Genomic DNA, 20,956 nt, shown 5'->3' on the forward strand with positions numbered 1-20,956 from the left:
TCTCAATAAGTATAAGCTGCTTTTAGTCACAGATATTTTACAGTATTCCGATCTAAAACATCTACTCAACCTCCAAGTCCGCCCCGAATCTTGCTAAGTTTTGTTCTTCCTCTTCGTTGATGTTTTTAATCGGTTTTCTGTTTTCTTCCTGCTTTCCTGTCCCTCATGAGGATCTGCTGAAGTTCACGACTGGCCACACCCGCATTTAAAACCACGCGCCTTCATTTGAATATAAGAACATTCAATGGAAAATTGTGACAATTCCAGCTCCTTTGTTCACAAACTATGCAAATCACATTAACTGGAATTAGAGAAACCTGTTTTAAATCCTGCAGAGCAGTGTTATCCAACCCTGGTCCTTGGGATACGCCACCCTGTATGTTTTAGATGTTAACATGCTTCAACACGCTTGATTCAAATTAACACTCGTCACTAGTTTGTCATCAAGGTGTACACAACTCTGTTGATGACAGCTACTTCTATCCCGGTGAGCTGAAGCAGGGAAACATAAAAACATGACCAGCGTTGTGAAACACTGCTGCTCCAGAGGAAATGCTGAGATATTGCAGGAAGAGAATCTCACACTGACAAAAGGTAGAAGTTCCTCACGTTCCCATAGAAATATGTGTAACAATCAGGAGAAACAAAGACTTTTTACAGTGAATTTATCAATTATTTTCATTTTTTTTTTCAAAACCACATAGTCTTATTTGCCGTTATACTTGAAGGGCAGATTGAACGTGTTGAGCCTGCTCTCAGAAAGCATATTTAACCATTTTGTCTAATGTCCTGTATGCTATAACATTATTTTTTCTTTACTGCCCAGATCTAATAGCAGACTGAGTATTTCAGAAAGATGAGGTGGATATTTCTTTCTTGTCTTTTTTTTCCCCTTTCTTTTAAGAGTAACATTTTTCTTGAACCTTACCAAAATAAAAGGCAGCACTGCTTAATTTTCTCATCTTGTTAATTGCATCTAATTTAGTTTTTTTTTACCTTCTGGTTATGATGTGTTTTATGTTTATATAAAGCACTTTGATCAATGTTAGTATAAATTTGTGCTTTATGAATAATTTACATGGCATTATCCAAAAACTACCATCAATCAGAGCTTCTATGATCACTGCGCCTCCTTGTGGTCAAATTATACTATGCAGCTGGTTTTTAAATTTTGATTATGCGTTTGTCACGGAGGTGCTAATGCATGCTTTTATCTCATGTCGTTTAGATTATTGTAACGCCCTGCTCTCTGGTCTTCCTAAAAAGAACATGTACAACCTACAATTATTACAGAATTCAGCCGCACACGTGCTGACGAGGACCAGAGGGCGGGAGCACATTACACCTGTTTTAAAATCGCTGCATTGGCTCCCCGTGCGCTTCAGGATCGATTTTAAGGTTCTTTTACTAGTTTTTAAGTGTCTTAATGGTCTTGGGCCTTCTTATTTGTCTGCACTACTTTTACCCTATCGACCCTCGCGGACCCTGAGGTCCTCCGGTGCTGGCCTTTTAACCATACCAAAAGTTAGAACCAGGACACACGGGGAGGCGGCATTCAGTTTTTATGGTCCCCGATTGTGGAACAGCCTCCCGGAGAAGCTCAGGGCCGCAGAGACTGTTGATGTTTTTAAAAAGAGGCTCAAGACCCATCTCTTTAATCAGGCTTTTAACGGACTCATTTAACTCTTTTAAATTTCTTATGCTCACCCTTATTTGTATTCAATCTTACTGCTCTGTTTTATATTTAGTTTATCCTCTCTTATCGTATTTTATTTTATATTTTATTTTTGTTTAATCTCAATGTTTTATCTAAATATTTTAGTTGTTATTTATGGTCTATTTTATACATTTTACTGTCTTATTATTTTAGTTTTTAATGTCTTACTTTCTAGACATACTTTTAGGATTTTATGTTTGTATGTTTTATGTTTTTATGTTTTTTATAAACTCCTTTAATGTATCTTATCCTGCTTTCTTGTAGCTTTTATCTCCAGTGTTTCCTCATGGGGAGCCTCCATGCTGGGAGTGACTCTGGCCTGCAGGGGGGTCGTCCTGGGGGTGGTTCTGGCCTGGATGGTTGTGGAGCTCTGCACCACGGCTTCACCGCTGTGATGTGGACTCCTCTATCCGTCCGGGCCGGGATGGTCTCTGTGGGCCCCCCCCCTTGTAGCTGCGGGCTATGGGACCTCCTGGCGTGGACGGCTCCCTGTTACCGTTTCGTCACCTGGATCCTCTGTGCCTAGCCATGTCTGCACCATGTGTCTGCGTGTGTGTCTGTGTGTGTAATTTAGGTGAATAGTAGTGTGCTTTTGTCTGCGGGGGAGGGGGGGGGGGGGGCGCATTAATAAGTTTTATGTTTATTTGTTTTTCTTGTTTTTTTTTTGTTAAGCACTTTGTGTTTCATTATTTGTATGAAAAGTGCTATATAAATAAAGTTTGATTTGATTTGATAGTAGGAAAACTTCGTGGGGTAGGAAAGATTTGTTATGATTCAGTAAAAGAAGAGCAGGTGTTGCACCAGCTGTGTAAGTTCAGCTACTTTCTTTGGAAAAATTAATTCATTAATTAAAAAAGAAAAAGGTTTTAAACACCTACCTCAGTCTCCAGAGCTCTTAATCTGTGGTCAAAATCTCTGCTTTCGGTCAGATGTTTCACGACTCCATCCACTCTATAAATAGAAAAGTTAGTCATGTCTTTGTGATAGAGCCAGAAGAATAAATGTCCCTTTGTGCTGCGGTACTGGAAAGCACGCTCACTTGACGGATATCCGTTTAAGTCTCTCTGAGTCACTGCTTTTCTGGATCTTGCTTTGAGCCGTCAGGAAGTCCTCCTTCCGAATGGTTTCCCACGTTGTCAACCTGTTTGCTGCTTTTCCTCTAAGCTGCAACACTAGAAGGAAAAATTCAATCTTTTCAGATTCAATGTCCACTTAGTGAGTGTTTACTAAAAACAACAAATATAAATACAATTCAGGAACCACAAGAGTCAAACTGAGGACAACATGATGGTAAACATTAGCAGAGGTGTCAAGTAACGAAGTACAAATACTTTGTTACCTTACTTAAGTAGAAATTTTGGTTATCTATACTTCACTGGAGTAATTATTTTTCAGACGACTTTTTACTTTTACTCCTTACATTTTCACGTAATTATCTGTACTTTTTATTCCTTACATTTTAAAAACAGCCTCGTTACTCTATTTCATTTCGGCCTTTAAAAAAAAACTATCCAGTTAAATTGCTCCATCCAGATAGAGTGAATTTGGTTGTGGTTGTTTCAGATGTTCTTGTCCAGTTTTGTTCTTACATCCGTTCCCTCAGATTCCTGCAACTAAACTTGGATGTACATTCCAATAAAGGTTAGGATAAATGATAACATGCCTCTGAAGTTTGACTTTTTGCACCATTACAATACTTATAGGCAACTAGTCATCATATCTGCTGCTCTCTGAAACACATGTTAATGCTCAATAGTACACATATATGGTTCTTTAATATATTTGCATTATACTAAGATGCATTCATTTTCAATGGCTTTTGTCCTTAATGGCTTTTTTCCCCCTTACATTACTTTTACTTTTATACTTTAAGTAGTTTTGAAACCAGTACTTTTATACTTTTACTTGAGTGAAAAACTTGAGTTGATACTTCAACTTCTACAGGAGTATTTTTAAACTCTAGTATCTATACTTCTACCTGAGTAATGAATGTGAATACTTTTGACACCTCTGAACATTAGGCAGCCATCACAGTAATCACATCATGTAGCTTTACCGCATACATTTGATCCAGGTTTTCAGTCCAAACACTAACCAAAGTGGTGGATCTTGACCGAGGGCACTTTGCGGATGTTCCTCTTGATGAAGAGATTGATGTGAGAGAGGATGATGAAAGGAGGCGCGAGGGACGGCCGTGAGTGGTACTGGACAATGAGGTTGTAGCGCTGGAACTTCCAGTAGATGTCACTATTTGCCTGCACTTCAGAAAACGTGTAGCTGCCAGGAAACATGAAGATCACAGTGAAAAGGAGTCTGAATAAATTCAGATGCATATCTGGAATTCAGCATGTCAGTGCAGCTGCGGTAGAGGTAGACTGGTGGATGTTGTTCCCTTTGTTTACCTAAACATGGCAATGAGCAGGTTGATCAGCAGGATGTTGGTGACCAGGAGATAAACGACCAGAAGAATTACCACCAGCCAGTTACTGTACAGAGTACGGCACGGCTCCGCACCGCCGTCGATCAGGGTCACGTTGTCTGTGCAGGGCATGTCCCACTCCTTCCCCACTGGAGTAAGGAAAGACAACACCAGAGAGAGAGATAATGTCATGTCTAGGGATGGGCGGTATGGACTAAAAAATGTATCACGATCATTTCTGGAATTTATCCCGATAAAAAAAAATACCAATTCAACTCCACCTTTGTAACTATAAATCTATCTCCACATTCAGTCTTTGGAGCCCCCAAAACACTGCTCTAAAAGATACTAAATACTACTAAACGTCATCAACGGGAATCCTTCCTTCCTTCCTTCCTTCCTTCCTTCCTTCCTTCCTTCCTTCCTTCCTTCCTTCCTTCCTTCCTTCCTTCCTTCCTTCCTTCCTTCCTTCCTTCCTTCCTTCCTTCCTTCCTTCCTTCCTTCCTTCCTTCCTTCCTTCCTTCCTTCCTTCCTTCCTTCCTTCCTTCCTTCCTTCCTTCCTTCCTTCCTTCCTTCCTTCCTTCCTTCCTTCCTTCCTTCCTTCCTTCCTTCCTTCCTTCCTTCCTTCCTTCCTTCCTTCCTTCCTTCCTTCCTTCCTTCCTTCCTTCCTTCCTTCCTTCCTTCCTTCCTTCCTTCCTTCCTTCCTTCCTTCCTTCCTTCCTTCCTTCCTTCCTTCCTTCCTTCCTTCCTTCCTTCCTTCCTTCCTTCCTTCCTTCCTTCCTTCCTTCCTTCCTTCCTTCCTTCCTTCCTTCCTTCCTTCCTTCCTTCCTTCCTTCCTTCCTTCCTTCCTTCCTTCCTTCCTTCCTTCCTTCCTTCCTTCCTTCCTTCCTTCCTTCCTTCCTTCCTTCCTTCCTTCCTTCCTTCCTTCCTTCCTTCCTTCCTTCCTTCCTTCCTTCCTTCCTTCCTTCCTTCCTTCCTTCCTTCCTTCCTTCCTTCCTTCCTTCCTTCCTTCCTTCCTTCCTTCCTTCCTTCCTTCCTTCCTTCCTTCCTTCCTTCCTTCCTTCCTTCCTTCCTTCCTTCCTTCCTTCCTTCCTTCCTTCCTTCCTTCCTTCCTTCCTTCCTTCCTTCCTTCCTTCCTTCCTTCCTTCCTTCCTTCCTTCCTTCCTTCCTTCCTTCCTTCCTTCCTTCCTTCCTTCCTTCCTTCCTTCCTTCCTTCCTTCCTTCCTTCCTTCCTTCCTTCCTTCCTTCCTTCCTTCCTTCCTTCCTTCCTTCCTTCCTTCCTTCCTTCCTTCCTTCCTTCCTTCCTTCCTTCCTTCCTTCCTTCCTTCCTTCCCCATAAATCCGACTTTACACAAAAACGTCATCAACAGGAATTTATCGCGAGATGACAAATTCTTACCGTGGGGAATTTTTTTGACGGTATATCGTGAACGGTAAAATATCGCCCATTCCTAGTCATGTCCATGTTATAGTAACAGTTACAATTGCTGTGGTAATCTTTAAAGTGTTGGTCAGGGGAACAGAAAGTAAAAATAAACCCTCATACCATCCATTTCTTCGACAGGAATCTGTCCGAAGATGTGCAAATACGGTCGGTAGAAAACTCTGCGGAAGATGCGATTGAGGCTTGGGTCGTAGGAGTAAATCAAAGCCTGGTTGGCTACTCCGTATGCCATGAGCCACACCCCCAGGAAGAAGAGGAAGAAGAAAACATCCTTCATCTGAGGAGGAGAAACCATTATCTCACTGCTATTAAAGGGTAAACATCAAGTGCTGTTGGTCGAGACCAATGTAGTGACAGTATGACGAGTACAGGGGGTTGTGGTGCTTTTACACACGTACATACATGTGTAGGTACGCTTCAGACCAGAAAGATCCACAATACTCACTGAAATAACTTGAAATCGACAACAGTAATTGTAAACTGTAGTTTTGAAAATCAGACATTGCTTCATAATTGTGAATCAACTAAATTATCTTACAAACCAAACCAATGAAACTGAACAGGACAAAAACAAGCATTATGCTCTTAATGAGCTGCACAAAATCTACAAAGCATTCTTCGATTTACATCAGTCAATTTTCACAATTTTATATATATATATATATATATATATATATATATATATACCGTATTTTCTGGACTATAAGCCGCACCTTTATATAAGCCGCATCTGCTCTATTTTTTAAAAAATTATAAAAAAAAGATATACAAGCCGCACCTGTGTATAAGCCGCATCCGCTCTATTTAAAAAAAAAAAAGATATGCAAGCCGCAGATACTTATGTTGTTAGATTAGATATTTACTACATGTACAGAACCATTTTGAACTGTAAATGATGTACATGTTTGTACCTAAATAGATCCTTTCCTAACAGTGTCTTTTAACACGGCAGCAACTTTGCTGATTAAAACGGGACAGAACCAAGAGAAAATAACCGCTATTTATTTATCTATTTATCTGTTTGAAATCTACTTCTACCTACTTCTATCTGCTAAAGAAGAAGTAGCGTATTCTTCTTTGCATTTATTTTGTCTTAGTTTTGATTCTAATTCCAGTTAGAGCGCCCCTAGCGGTGGAAGAAAAATCCACAGAATAGCTGCTCCTTTGTATAAGCTGCACGGTTCAAAACCTATGAAAAAAGTAGCGGCTTATAGTCCAGAAAATACGGTATATATATATAAATAAATAAATAAGAGAGAGAGAGCTTTTGTCTCGTTCGCAGAGACGGAGGAGAAAAATGCAGAAATCCACCATTCATGGCTGTAATCTCTCCATTGTTGGGAATATACAAGCACTTCTCTAAGAGCAGAGGAAACTGAAGAAAAAGCTTTACAATCAATGTTACATGATCTTTTGAATCTTATAAAGAAAAGAGGGCTTTGAAACCTGAAACAAAAGATCGGCTGACCTACAAACACCAATCACTCGAAATGAAATCTGAGCAGGGAACCAAAGAGCTCCTAACTATTTTATTTTTGGACGGTGAGAACAGCTGCCAATTTATTTTGACTACGCAACATTCGACATGCGACATTCATTAAAAAAAAAAAAAAATACAGTTTTGATTCACGTGTGGGTTTTCTTTCTCTTTTTTTTTCCCTTTTCAATGAAGCGCTCCTTAATGTTTTTAACAAAACAAATTCTCTCCAGTATAATCTCAGCGTGTGGAGACATTTCTCACCATCTTTCCTACGATGATGATTTTTGGTCCCAGCTGTTTGTGAATGGCAAATATGTGAATGAGCCGCAGAGTGAAGACCATGTAGTCCACACACAGGACGTCCCGGCCAAATCCATAGGACCAGTCGAACATCCTTAAACACAGATCAGCAGTTACAGATCCAGCGCACCAGGAAAGATAACCATGTTTTTTTTGTATATGATCACCGGTGTCGCTGTGTTTCAAGCAGTGCTTTAAGTGGGCCGGTACGGAGTGGTACGCAGTACCGGCACTTCTAAATTTTACCCATCAGCGTACCGGAAATTATTTACTGTGTGCGGCGCGTACCGGTACTGTTCTTCCCAGATTCCCCATCAGTCAGTAACTCCCCCCGATCTCCCCAAAGTCTACAGGTTGGATTTGTTGATTAAGGTGTTTTAAAGGTATTGTGACATCATTTTTAACATGCTTTTAACACTATTAAAAGTCTTGGCCAATATCCCTCAAATGTGTCTAAAAGGGTGTAACAAGAAAAACTTCACTCCAGTACTCCATGCCTGGCTTTTTTTATGACGGTGTTTTTTGCCTGTGAAAAACGCGTCCTTTTCCCCCTTTCCTGTCAATCATCGCCCCGCTCCTCCTCCCAAAAACAAAGACACATTAAACTATAAGACTATAAACATTTGTGAACAAACTATTGGCACCCTTAAATTAGCAAAGGTAAATTGTGGCAGCCATGCGTCCATTAATCTTAGCGGCTACTTGAAATTTGTTAGGCTGCCAAGTGAAAAATGAGGAGGGTCTTGGTATCGCCAAGGTTCTGCATAAACAAACAAAACATCCTCCGTTTGCATGCAAACCTTTGAATAACTCAGAACTGTACTTTTAATTCATTTCCATACTTGTAGGAATCCAAGTTTCTTTTCTAAAGGCTTTGAAGAGGTTTTCCAACAACAAGCCTGGAAAGCAAACAGAGCACCACGTCCTAGAGGTTTAAATAAAACAGCTTTCTCCTCCCACTCCCACTGGAGGTTTTAATCTCTGGCACTTTACCTGAAGCCAGTGATTCAAATCCTGTAGATTTGACAGTGTTTGTACTTTTCAAACACAACTGATATAGTTTTTTATTAAAAGAAGTTCTAAAAATGACCACATGGTGTCACTTTTGTGTCTTATTTGTTTGATAGTAGATCAAATGTACGACGGAGTATTAGGGTCAAACTAAGAAAAAAGAAAAGGAAATTACGAAAATAAAGTCGTAAAATTACAAGAATAAAGTCGTAATATTTTGAGAATAAAGTCGTAATATTACGAGAATAAAGTCGTAATTTTAAATATATTATAAATATATAAATATAACTTCACAAGATGCTCAATATTCAACATTTTAACACACTCTTCCTGTTAGAGTTCTCATAAAATAACACTTTATTCTTGTAATATTACGACTTTATTCTCATAAATTATGACTTTATTCTCGTAATATTACGACTTTATTCTCGTAATGTTACGACTTTATTCTCGTAATATTACGACTTTATTCTCATAAATTATGACTTTATTCTCGTAATATTACGACTTTATTCTCGTAATATTACGACTTTATTCTCGTAAATTACGACGTTATTCTCGTAATGTTACGACTTTATTCTCGCAACATTATGACTTTATTCTCGTAATTTTACGACTTTATTCTGATTATATTATGACTTTATTCTCGTAATGTTACGACTTTATTCTCGTAATGTTACGACTTTATTCTCGTAATATTACGACTTTATTCTCATAAATTATGACTTTATTCTCGTAATATTACGACTTTATTCTCGTAAATTACGACGTTATTCTCATTATATTATGACTTTATTCTCGTAATTTCCTTTTTTTTTTTTGTCTTAGTTTGGCCCTAATACTCCATCGTACAAAGGCCTCCAGCGTCAAGTATTTGCTTGTTCAGATACAACTTGGGAGGGCATTACTGCATATTATCATGGGAGGTAACTGGTTGTAGTACCTGCAGACCAGTCCTATGATGAATAGTATTATGGCCGTGAGGTCACATTTATTCCACACGTCCTGAATGTAGACTCTGAGCCTCTGACGCCAGGTCGTCGACCCTAAAAAGAATGTCTTTGAGAGGAAAATTCAAAAATCAACTTCACAAATTAAAAACAATGTTAAAAAAAACAGAAGATGAGAAGCATCCAAATACAAACTGATTTCATATAAACACTTTTAAGTTATGTGCATTCTACCTGATGTACCTCTTACTAAGAAAGTTAAAAAAAAAAAGTAAGATGTGTCTCTTTACACCCACCTCTCTGATCTCCTCACACACAATGGTGAAAACCCAGAAGTACAGCACGTACTCTGTGATGGCTGGACCAGCGGGAGGAGGTGGCTTGAAGTCCACCAACAGCACGTAAGCGAAGAGTACGAGGAACAGGAAGTACATCAGGACGTTGCCCAAAAATGAGGTGACGGGCGCAAACCAGAACTGCCGCCAGCGTGACACTATGAACGGACGCCGTGGTGGTTTGAGAGGCTGCCCTAAGCCTGGAGTGAAGTGATTGGACATGGATTAGTGGATGATCAGAGATACTGATCCATTTCGCCAGTACTGATTTAGTTTTTTACTAAACAGGACTCACCTCTGATGGAAGCGGTCCTGGGAGAGAGCGTTCCTTGTGTCTCGGCTTCACTGAAGAAAGATGAATTAGTACAATTAAAAAGATATATATATTTTCTGTTAAACTTGCAAAAAATAATCTTTAAAATATCTGACAAACTGATAACAGTGATGTATAGGGTAGTGGTGTCCCAATTCCTCTTTCCACCTAGGGGTAGTGAAGAAAAGTAGTGTAGTTGCTATGAATTTGTCCCTACGGATGTAGGGATTTCCGATGCTGACTAGCTGAACTAGTGACAGAAAAATTTCCCAGAATGCTTTTCGTCGTCATTTGCGGACTGAATAAAAAAAAAAAACCTGGCGGACATTTCTTGTTTTTTAGTGAACAAAATCAATATTTTGAGTTAGTTTCTGCATAAAAATGCGTTTTGATTACATTTCTAGCGAGAAATATATATTTTACTTTCATAATATTCACTCAGTGAATGTACATAATCACTCGTTTTCCCGTTGTTGCAACCTCGCCAGAATAAAGGCTGATTTACGGTTCCGCGTTACACCAACGCAGAGCCTACGGGGTAGGTTACGCGGCGACGCGCGCCGTACGCCGTACCCTACGCCGTACCCTACGCCGTACCCTACGCCGTACCCTACGCCGTACCCTACGCCGTACCCTACGCCGTAGGCTCTGCGTCGATTTAACCCGGACCCATAAGCTCCGGAGCCAGCAGGCAGAAATCCCGAAATTTTCGGAGCAAATTTCTTAACAGGCGTAGCTACAACTGTTAGCTTTCATCTATTAAACCAACATTTATCTTCCTAAATGATTTATTTCAGCCAGCAGTAATTCTCCACAGAGCTGCAGGTTTCTCCCCCGGGACGACGGCGCAGGGCGATCACGTCTCTACTCCGGCTGCTGCTGCTGCTGCTGCTGGGCCCCGGTCTCATCATCGCCGAAAAACATCAGATCAAATTTCTAAACAGGCGTTATTTGGATAAACTGAGCCCAGGTTGGGGATCTTAACGGTTAATTTTACACCTGAAAAAATATTAAAACTTAATAAAGTGGCATATTAACAGCGCTACAGCTGAAATTAAAACAGCTTTTGGCTCTCGGCTTCCTTATTTTAGGGGTGGTGCTGAAAGTAGGGGTAAGGGGAGTATTGGGACAGGCCCCTGGGAAGATTTCAAGTGCCCCAAAATCTGTCCCTTCTATTTTAGGGGTAGTGGTAGTGAGGGAGGGCTAGTGGAAGAAAGTAGGGCTAGTGAAGAAAAGTAGGGGGTGTATTGGGATTGGGCATTTACATGTGCTTGATGTCAGAGAAGGAAAAGACGGTGGTCCCATAGTTGTCGTTCCGACCCGGCCCATCCTCATAAGGCTTCCCCTCCTCCTCCTCTTGGTGGTCTTCTTGTTCCCTAGAAAGAATAGTTTTGATATAAAATATAGAACAATTATTAATGAAAGTTATAAATCCCAGTTTAAACCAATGTCTGAATTGCGTAGAGCTTACCTGAAGGGGATGAGGTCGGTGTAGCAGAGGAGTGGGCAGAAGAAGGTGAGCAGGAGCTTCCACACTTCTGTGTTCCTCTTCATGTCACCCCACCAGATCTGGGATAACAGAGACTGAAACAGAGAACAGAACCCTAGAATCAACTAGTTTATGTTAGATACAGGTGAGTTTTGTTGCTTGTAGGCATCCCTCCGAGTGCCCCTGGATAAATTCAGGTTATTCTAGATTACCAAGACTTGTAGGGTCCACACCGCCCACTACGCCGTCGCTGGCGTTTATACTTCTGCGTTATTGTTTGCGTCTCTGTAATTTTATCACCAACTGCTAGGTGGCAATGTATGTTCTTTTCTGCTGCACCGTCGCTCGCAGTGCCAAGTTTCCTTTTGTTTAGGTCCTGTTTGTAGCTCAGACTTAGAAAACAGAGCAAATAACATATATTTGGAGCTGAAAAATGTTGAGAATCAATTATTTTTACAGCCATTGCATAACTCTTGTTGTAGCAGACTTGAAACAAATTAAGAAGAAAAAGCAGCGGACACTTAAGACATTTGTATTTACGAAGAGGCTCTGCGTGTCGATGCCATTGATTCAACGGAGAGGAATAAATTAGGTTTCAAATTTGGAAAGTTTAATAAATCTACTCAGATCTGGATCTGTGATGTTACAATGTCCTGAAATCAATCAATCAATAACTTTATTTGTCCCCAATGGGGCAATTAATTTTGCAGCAATATATACACATAGTAAAAAAAGGACAACGAGTTTAAATCTAAAAATCCAAGCACTACAACAGCTACCTTTTCCTCATGGAATTGAGAAGGGAGAAGGTACAAAAGAATGTACGTAATGTATGTAGAATTAAAATCTGAAGAGCTCATGAATCACACATTTTCAGATTTTACTGGCTGTAAACTAAGTCACGAGGTTATGTTTCTCAAAATTTTAGAGTCGGAAGGCATGTCAGACGAACAAATACAGACTTTAAACACAGACGTACAAAATAAAAAACAGAATATGTCAATTTTAGACACGGAAATTTACAATTCCACTGCTCTCTGATTCAGTCACAAATGTGCAAAACAAATGACAAACCTGTACACCGTCATGGCTAAAGAAAAGCCGTGCGTCAGCGCCCATGCCCATCTGCAGGCAGGTGGTGCCTCCCCACACCACAGATTTCCTGATCAGCAGCGTGAAGGAACGGTTCTCATTGCTGCGATAGCAAGAGCTGAAGATGTCTGAGGTGAAACAAAGCATACGCAAGTTGGTTAAATAGCTGAAAGTTTGGTTACTTCCTCTTTTAAAACATACAAACAAATATTTTGTTGTAAGGTGCTAAGGGCAAGACTAATTGAAGTGTTTAATTACGTATTTTTTTAAAAGGAATTTCACAGAATGAATGTTTTTGTAATGGGTTATTAAAAAAAATCATCTTTGCTCTCTTATCACCAGCACTGCAACTATATACAGCTAATTAAAGCAAACTACAGAAAATGTATCTCATGCTTTGATTCAAATTAGGAATGGGTGATATTTTACCGTTCACGATATACCGTCAAAAAAATTTCCCACGGTAAGAATTTGTCATCTCGCGGTAAAAACGATAAATTCCCGTTGATGACGTTTTTGTGTAAAGCTGATTTATGGTTCTGTGTTAAATCAACGTACGTACAGAAAGAAAGAAAGAAAGAAAGAAAGAAAGAAAGAAAGAAAGAAAGAAAGAAAGAAAGAAAGAAAGAAAGAAAGAAAGAAAGAAAGAAAGAAAGAAAGAAAGAAAGAAAGAAAGAAAGAAAGAAAGAAAGAAAGAAAGAAAGAAAGAAAGAAAGAAAGAAAGAAAGAAAGGAGCAAGAAAGAAAGAAAGAAAGAAAGAAAGAAAGGAGCAAGAAAGAAAGAAAGAAAGAAAGGAGCAAGAAAGAAAGAAAGAAATGAGCAAGAAAGAAAGAAAGAAATGAGCAAGAAAGAAAGAAAGAAATGAGCAAGAAAGAAAGAAAGAAATGAGCAAGAAAGAAAGAAAGAAATGAGCAAGAAAGAAATGAGCAAGAAAGAAATGAGCAAGAAAGAAAGAAAGAAAATTTTTTTTTAATCGTCATCGGGATAAATGCCAGAAATTATCGTGATAATTTTTTTAGTCCATACCGCCCATCCCTAATTCAAATGCACATTTAGAACCACTTTATATAGCAATACATCATCTGACCACATGGGGGAAGCACATCACAAAATAACTTTTTGTGAAAGTGCACATCTACTGGGACAAAGTGGTATTACAAGCCTGTCCCCATTATCATTAGCACAGTATTGCCAGTGTTTCTTGTCAACACAATAGAGCCATATGCATCCATGCAAATTGGAATAGAAATCAATACAGTGTTTTTTGCACAAAAAGCATCTATACACATCCTGAGAATTGTATAGAAACTGTCATCACATCTACTACTGCTACTATTAGGCTACTACTACTGTCATTTAGCAGACGCTATTATCCATCACTGCTATTTTACATCAAATGAACAAATGAACATCCATCAAGCTAGGAATGTGAATACTGAGAACCTAAATATTATAAGTGATTTTTTCTTTTTTGATTAATATTCATCTGAACAGGGGTGGGAAGCTGAGTTCATGATCTTACCGTGTGCCAGATTCTCAAACCTCTGGGCCAACTCTTTCATGGAGAGTTTGGTTTCCGTCTCGACCTCCAGCTTTGACAGCTCCCTCAGCAACTTACAGCCACTCAGAGCGCTCAGCACAGACTCACCCGCCTAAGATGGACCACAGGAGAGGTGCGGGCTTACACAGTCATTAATGGCAGGTCATTGCATTAGGCACTTTTGCATATTTTAGACTGAAACTGAGGGCAAACATTTTGATCAGTGTGAATAACTAATTATAGTGCTGCATACGGTCAGTGGAGTATAGTAACTAAGTTCTTGTACTTAGTTACTATGCTTGCAGCATCATGTAAAACAGAAGGTTTTACAGTTTGCATGATATCCTTCAGGTTGTGTGAGATTTCTCTCGGTTCACCAGCTTCCTCCCACAGTCCAAAGACATGCATGCTGGGTAGGTTGGTGGTTCTAAATTATCTGTAGGCCTTTGTCTTCATGCTAGCCCTGCTAGGTGACCCGTCCAGGATGAACACCGTCTCTAGCCCAGATTTGGCTGACAAAATAGTCCAAATACCTATCAACGCCTCTTGTAAGCTTCAAGACAAAGAAACTCTCAACATAAGACTATAATGTTCCTTCTGGTGACAGCAATCCTGTGTTGATGAGATGTTGTGACCATCATAGTTGTAACATTAATATTGCACAGGTTTATTTATAGATTTCATCTGAAATAGTCAAGACACCTTTTGAACTGTGAGAGAAACTTCTTCACAATCTCAAAACAAGAATTTTGTAATTTAGCAGCTGCATCCAAACATGGTTTTGCAACAAATTCAGGCTTTATGTACCATTAATAATATTTAAATTGTAATAAAGTCATAATATTCCTTCAAAACAAATAAGTAAACAAAGCAATACAATTCTATTTTTCCTTGATCTGAGCATGTATACTCAGCTTATCCATTTACTAAAGTCCTCACTTCTTCAAAATGATCATATGTAGTAAATATGTGGAATCACTCTCCTTGTTTCTCCCTAAATTTTCCTACTGATCATTACATAACACCTTAGATCAGGGGTGTCAAACTCATTTTGCTTGGCGGGCCGGATTTGACCAATTTTTTTCTCACGGGCCGCACGCTCAAAATAACAAAAACGGTGCGATTTTTTTTTTTTCACTATTGTTATCTAATCCAATATCGGTTTAGTTCATTTTACAAAGATAAACAGAAACAAGTATGTTTTTTTTTATATTTCGCTTTTTTATAGGACATTTAATTAAAAGCAAAATCTTTCTTATTACATCCGAGAGTGTTTCTTTGTGATTTAGAGATTTTTCCAGTACAATTAAGTGTATTTATTTTTAACTGTTTTACTTTGTCACTATCCTCGTATTCAAAACTGAAATTCTCCGAATAAATATCTTCTATCATCTTTTTTAGCAGTGATATTTTTCCTGCGAAAATATATAAAAGTAGTCAGTTAATAAAAATAAACGACTGGCTACAAAGAAATAAAATCAGCAAACGCATTCTAGAAAACTAAAAAAATGTCGAAAACTGCTCTATTTGTGGAATAACGATGGATTTGTAGAAGAAATATATTATCGGATATGCTGCGATTCATGACAATTATTTATGCCTTCCTTTTTAGTAAATTAACATTTCGTTTTTTTGTGTTGGAAACTTCTCGCGGGCCGCATGAGAATCTCTCTCGGGCCGCATTTGACACCCCGGCCTTAGATGAATCCTGTGAGCCCACCCCTCAGCCATGATAGATAAGCCTCCTCTAGCAGGTGTGAGCAGCACATATTCCTGTTTTGAGGCCGGTTATTACCATCTCCCAGAAGAAGATGGCCATCTCGCTGCGGTTCTGCAGGACGGCCCAAATGAAGAGGGAGGTCCAGGGGTAGACGCAGCGCCTGTCCCGATACACGCACTCTCCACACAGAAGCTTACTGGCACGCTGGGATTAATGCAGTGAAAAGAAGAATGCCGAGATTCTTTAGGATTGACTGTTCAAAAAAGATGATTTTGTCAGCTTTGCTGTCGTATCTGCTTATTAACAAAAATTACCTTAAGAGCTCTCCTTTTGGACGAGATGTTGTGTAATCCCAAAACCTCATAGTAGAATGGTTGGCACACGTCCCCTATCAGCAGCTCCAGGACACCTGACACCTAAGGAATAACACAAACGGTGAAATCCACATGGCATGAATTTGTATTTCCACTCTTAGTTAATAGTTAATATTTATTTATTTCGGTCAATCACAAACAAAAATCAACAAACAAGATAACACAGGTTTTTCCCTGGTGAACATTGTGATTATTTGACCGAAAAGGTCTGGGCTTGAAGCATAAAGCTTATCTTGCCCACCTTTTAACTGAATACAAAGTATACAAAGTGTATACAAAAAAACAAAAAAAAAACAAATGAAGTATCATAAGTCTACACAAAATAATAATAATAGTAATAGTAATAATAATAATAGTAATAATAATAATAATAATAATAATAATAATAATAATAATAATAACAACAACAACAACAACAACAACAACAACAATAATAATGATGATGATGATAATAATAATAGCAATAATATGATGATAATAATAATAATAATGATAGCTCTGAAAACAGAAAGTGAAAAGATGGTAAAAAAAAACGGCAAAACCGATGTAAGTTGTCATTTTATCTCATGCATGTGTGCATTCTTCTTTGTTTGCTTATTGTGTTTTTATATATGTGTCCATTACCTTTGCTTTGAATAGTATCTTGTATGCTTTTATTGAATTTGCTAGTTTAAGGTCATTATCTAATGAGTTCCACAGTTTTACTCCTCAAACAGAAATACATCTTCCCTTTGCATTTGTTCTAACTGTTGTTGTGTCAAACATTGCATCTCATAAAAGAGGTCAAGAATATTTTGCGTAAGAAAAAAAAAATAATCCTCACCTCAAAAAGGGTGACCTGTTGTGCTGGTTCATTACTCTGCTTGCTCTCTATCAACTTGGTGGGCGACTGTGGGACACTGGCCGACGTGGGAGCGGTGGTTGTAGATCCGAGCCGCAGCACTAGGTGGCGCTGCAGCAGCTGGTATAGCAGCGTCCCATCAGCCACGGAGCGGTACAGGCTTTCCAGCCTGTCGTAAGTCAGGTAGTCCAGGATGTTCAAGCCGTTCTCGGTGAAAAGCCGCACAAACTGAGGTTTGTCATTGATCAGGGCATCCGTCATGGAGTCCTCCAGGTCATCATACTATGTGATCGGGAGGAAGATTTTTTTCGCAGGTGAAATGCTTTATTTTGTAGAAGTGGTCAAATATAATTACCCTTAAGTATCTACTTTAGAATGCTGTTCATGATGACTTCAAGTCCCTTATTGCATTGGTAAAAAAAAACTGTTCCATCCGCACCTCTGTTCAAAAAATACTCTATATTACCCATTCATAAACTCAATGTTTTTCACTCATGTTTATTTGTGCCCAAGTTTATCAACAATAAGCAAGATCTTCCGGACACCTTTCATAATTTCTTTAGTTTTTCATCTGACTTGCATTCATACTCAACTAGACACAGTGTCAATCTACATTTACCCTTCTGTCGAACATCTTTTCATCAGTTTAAAATTTCATTTAGAGGTCCTAAACTCTGGAACAATTTAGACATGTCTCTGAGGTCCACATTGTCATTTATATCCTTCAAAAAATTGCTGAAAAAATATCTCATGTCCTAATTTCTCAATGTATTCTCTATTATGTATCCTTGTTTTCTTTTCATGTTTATAATTAGAGTTTTCCTATGTTTGTACATTTAATTTTCTGTTTACAGTAGATGACGGGAGTGGAACTCTGTACAAGCCCTCTGGGCTTCGTTCCCTCCTTGCACTATTTTTTAAATTGTGCTAAATAAATAAATACAAATACAAATGGTAAAGTCATTTGATGCTTTGTTTGTCCTCACCCTCCACTGGATGTCTCCGTTGAAGAGTTCACTCTTGGCGATATCTACTCTGTTCCATGTGACAGCAAGCTTCAGCTCTTCATTGTACGGGCTGGCATTAACTGAAGCACGCTGCTTACTCGCTGAGACCAACACCAACAGAAATAAACCACAAACACAGAAATAAGGAAAATACAGATGCTTTGTCACTTCAAATATTTACAGGGTCCTGGTAAGCTCTGCGTACCTCCCACCAATGTTTTGAGGAGTACCGTGTCAAAGTCATTTGGACCCTCCTGCTCCCCGTGGTAGATGGTAATCAAGTCTTTGTTTTGGTAGATGCTTAAAGCCTGGAGACCCAAAACAAGAACACAGAAGACCAAAAAATAACCAAATAAGTAAAATAAAAAACAGAAATGTTTGACACGTGACAACAAAACCTGGTGACATTGACGAAAAGAAGTTAAAAAAAGCTAGTTAGATGATATTTCACACCAGGTATTATGGACATTAATCATTCACAGATTGCAAATGCTGGACCATAACTGGACCAGGCAGGCAGACAAGAGATGCTGGAAACATTATATTGCTTAACTGGCCTGTAAGCACCTAAAATAAAGTACAGGACTGTCTCAGAAAATTAGAATATTGTGATAAAGTTCTTTATTTTCTGTAATGCAATTAAAAAAAACAAAAATGTCATACATTCTGGATTCATTACAAATCAACTGAAATATTGCAAGCCTTTTATTATTTTAATATTGCTGATTATGGTTTACAGTTTAAGATTAAGATTCCCAGAATATTCTAATTTTTTGAGATAGGATATTTGAGTTTTCTTAAGCTTTAAGCCATGATCAGCAATATTAAAATAATAAAAAGCTTGCAATATTTCAGTTGATTTGTAATGAATCCAGAATGTATATTTTTGTTTTTGTAATTGCATTACAGAAAATCACAATATTCTAATTTTCTGAGACAGTCCTGTAGACTCTGGTAGAATCACTGTTCTTCTATAAATGTCTGCCCTTGTTGATAAGAATATCAGTTACCCTTGATTTTACATAAACTCAATCTCAAGGGGTCATTGCAGAGGCAAACAACCATAAACTGAACTGATTGCCAAAATAAGATTTAAAAAAAATAACAATGATTACATAAAAGATGAAAACTTTGAGTCAATGGTGAAGTAAAGAATGTAAGAGAGTTACAGAAATGTAAAATCAAGGGAAAACAATACAGTTTTAATGGTAAACTTTCAATCCTAGTCTGCCTGACCAAAAAAAAAAAAACAACTCGTGATCTAATATTTTGTTGGTCCGCCTTTAGCTTTGATTACGGCACTCATTCACTGTGGCATGGTTTCAATAAGCTTTTATAATACCAGAGATGTATTTATCCAGATTTGCATTAAGTGTTTGCAAAGATATTGATGATGGGAGATGTGGACCAATCTGCAAAGTCTTCTCCAGCACATCTCAAAGATTCTTGATGGGTGTCCGATCTGGACACTGCAGGGGCCAATCCATGTGTGAAAATGATGCCTCACGCTCCCTGAACCAGTCTTTTACAATTTAAGGGCAAATGATCCTGGCATTGTCATCTTGGAATAGCCTGTGCCATCAGGAAAGAATAAATCCATTGATGGAATAACCCGGTCATTCAGTATATTCAGGTAGTCAGCTGACCTCGTTCTTTGGACTCATAATGCTGCTGAAACTTGACCTGACCAACTGGAGCCATCCCAGATCATAACACTGCCCCCACAGGATTGTACTAGGCATAGTGGCTGCAACACTTCATCCACCTCTCTTGCTACCATGATACATCCATCACTCTGGAACTCTGGGTAAATCTGGACTCATCAGACTACATAACCTTCTTCCATTGCTTCAGTTCACTGATAAGTGATTTTCTTAAGGCTGCCCAGCTGTTTAGTCCCAGTCCCTTGAGGTCCCTTTGCATTGTGGGTGTGGAAATGCTCTCTCTTTCACTATTACGCACAGAGCCTGACTGAACTTATTGACATCTGAGCAATAAGTTCACTCGGGCTCTGTGCAATAATTTTTTCTTCTACTCAGGGGTAGTGTGTAATAGGTTTTCTAGGAACTGGGAGTGGGAATTGATGTGTGCTAACTGTAGGGTTGCCACCTTTCAGAAATAGAAATAAGGGACGCCCCGATTTCAGCAGTGCAGGTGCTAAAAAAAAGGGACATCCCCAAAACTTCTAAACTGCATAGAAATGTATTTATTTTATATAAAAAAACCAAAATGCTTTGATTTAAAGTTTAAAGTACCTTAATAGCATTGAACTTGCATGACTGTACAGACAGCCAACCATACTAGCAACTGAAATAGCCTCCTATTCTATGTATGTCCACATCAGCCCAGATGTAGAATATAGCTACAGGTGAAGGTCGGAAAATTAGAATATGGTGTAAAAGTTAATTTATTTCAATAATTCAATTTAAAGGGGGAAACTAATACATTACATAGTCTCATTACATGCATGCAAGATGTGTTAAACCTTTATTTGTTATAATTTTGATGATTGAATTGTTTATTGATTTCATGATATATAGATTTTTTATTTAAGGTTTTCATGAGGCATAATCACCAAAATTAAAACAAATAAAGGTTTGAAATATCTCACTTTGTATGTAGTGGGAAATAATATATTTGTTTCACCTTTAGTTGAATTTACTACGAATGAAGTTTTGCAATATATTCAAATTTTCCTTCACCCGTATATTATGACATCAATAAATAAGAGCATAATATATGTCCGTATTGGTTCAATACGGAACGCAACTTTTAATTCCCAATTACGTAACAATTCCGTATTTCAAGGGACGGGTGGCAAGCCTAGTTAACTGTAGTATGGTTTGATTGTATATGTGGGTAAAGACTTTGGGGTTATGTTTCTATGTTTATAGGAGTGTGATTGTCGCCTGTGCCTCTCGTGT

At 38.6% G+C, this 20,956-nt stretch overlaps 1 protein-coding gene across 1 annotated transcript in view; it reads right to left on the reverse strand.

Moving 5' to 3' along the window:
* LOC133418933 (transient receptor potential cation channel subfamily M member 4-like) overlaps nt 1-20,956 on the reverse strand; it is a 42,638-nt gene that overhangs the window by 4,659 nt on the left and 17,023 nt on the right. Inside the window, exons 9-26 of the mRNA XM_061707846.1 lie at nt 18,238-18,340; nt 18,012-18,133; nt 17,008-17,307; nt 16,125-16,226; nt 15,886-16,014; nt 14,073-14,202; nt 12,533-12,678; nt 11,441-11,553; nt 11,235-11,345; nt 9,952-10,001; nt 9,618-9,856; nt 9,315-9,430; nt 7,322-7,454; nt 5,683-5,857; nt 4,120-4,285; nt 3,813-3,994; nt 2,757-2,889; nt 2,596-2,668 (exon numbers count right to left, since the gene is read on the reverse strand). Coding sequence (XP_061563830.1) covers nt 2,596-2,668; nt 2,757-2,889; nt 3,813-3,994; nt 4,120-4,285; nt 5,683-5,857; nt 7,322-7,454; nt 9,315-9,430; nt 9,618-9,856; nt 9,952-10,001; nt 11,235-11,345; nt 11,441-11,553; nt 12,533-12,678; nt 14,073-14,202; nt 15,886-16,014; nt 16,125-16,226; nt 17,008-17,307; nt 18,012-18,133; nt 18,238-18,340 — 2,523 coding nt within the window. The remainder of the gene's footprint in view (nt 1-2,595; nt 2,669-2,756; nt 2,890-3,812; nt 3,995-4,119; nt 4,286-5,682; nt 5,858-7,321; nt 7,455-9,314; nt 9,431-9,617; nt 9,857-9,951; nt 10,002-11,234; nt 11,346-11,440; nt 11,554-12,532; nt 12,679-14,072; nt 14,203-15,885; nt 16,015-16,124; nt 16,227-17,007; nt 17,308-18,011; nt 18,134-18,237; nt 18,341-20,956) is intronic.

The sequence above is a fragment of the Cololabis saira genome, chromosome 19 (genome assembly GCF_033807715.1).
Source record: "Cololabis saira isolate AMF1-May2022 chromosome 19, fColSai1.1, whole genome shotgun sequence".
NCBI lineage: Eukaryota > Metazoa > Chordata > Actinopteri > Beloniformes > Belonidae > Cololabis > Cololabis saira.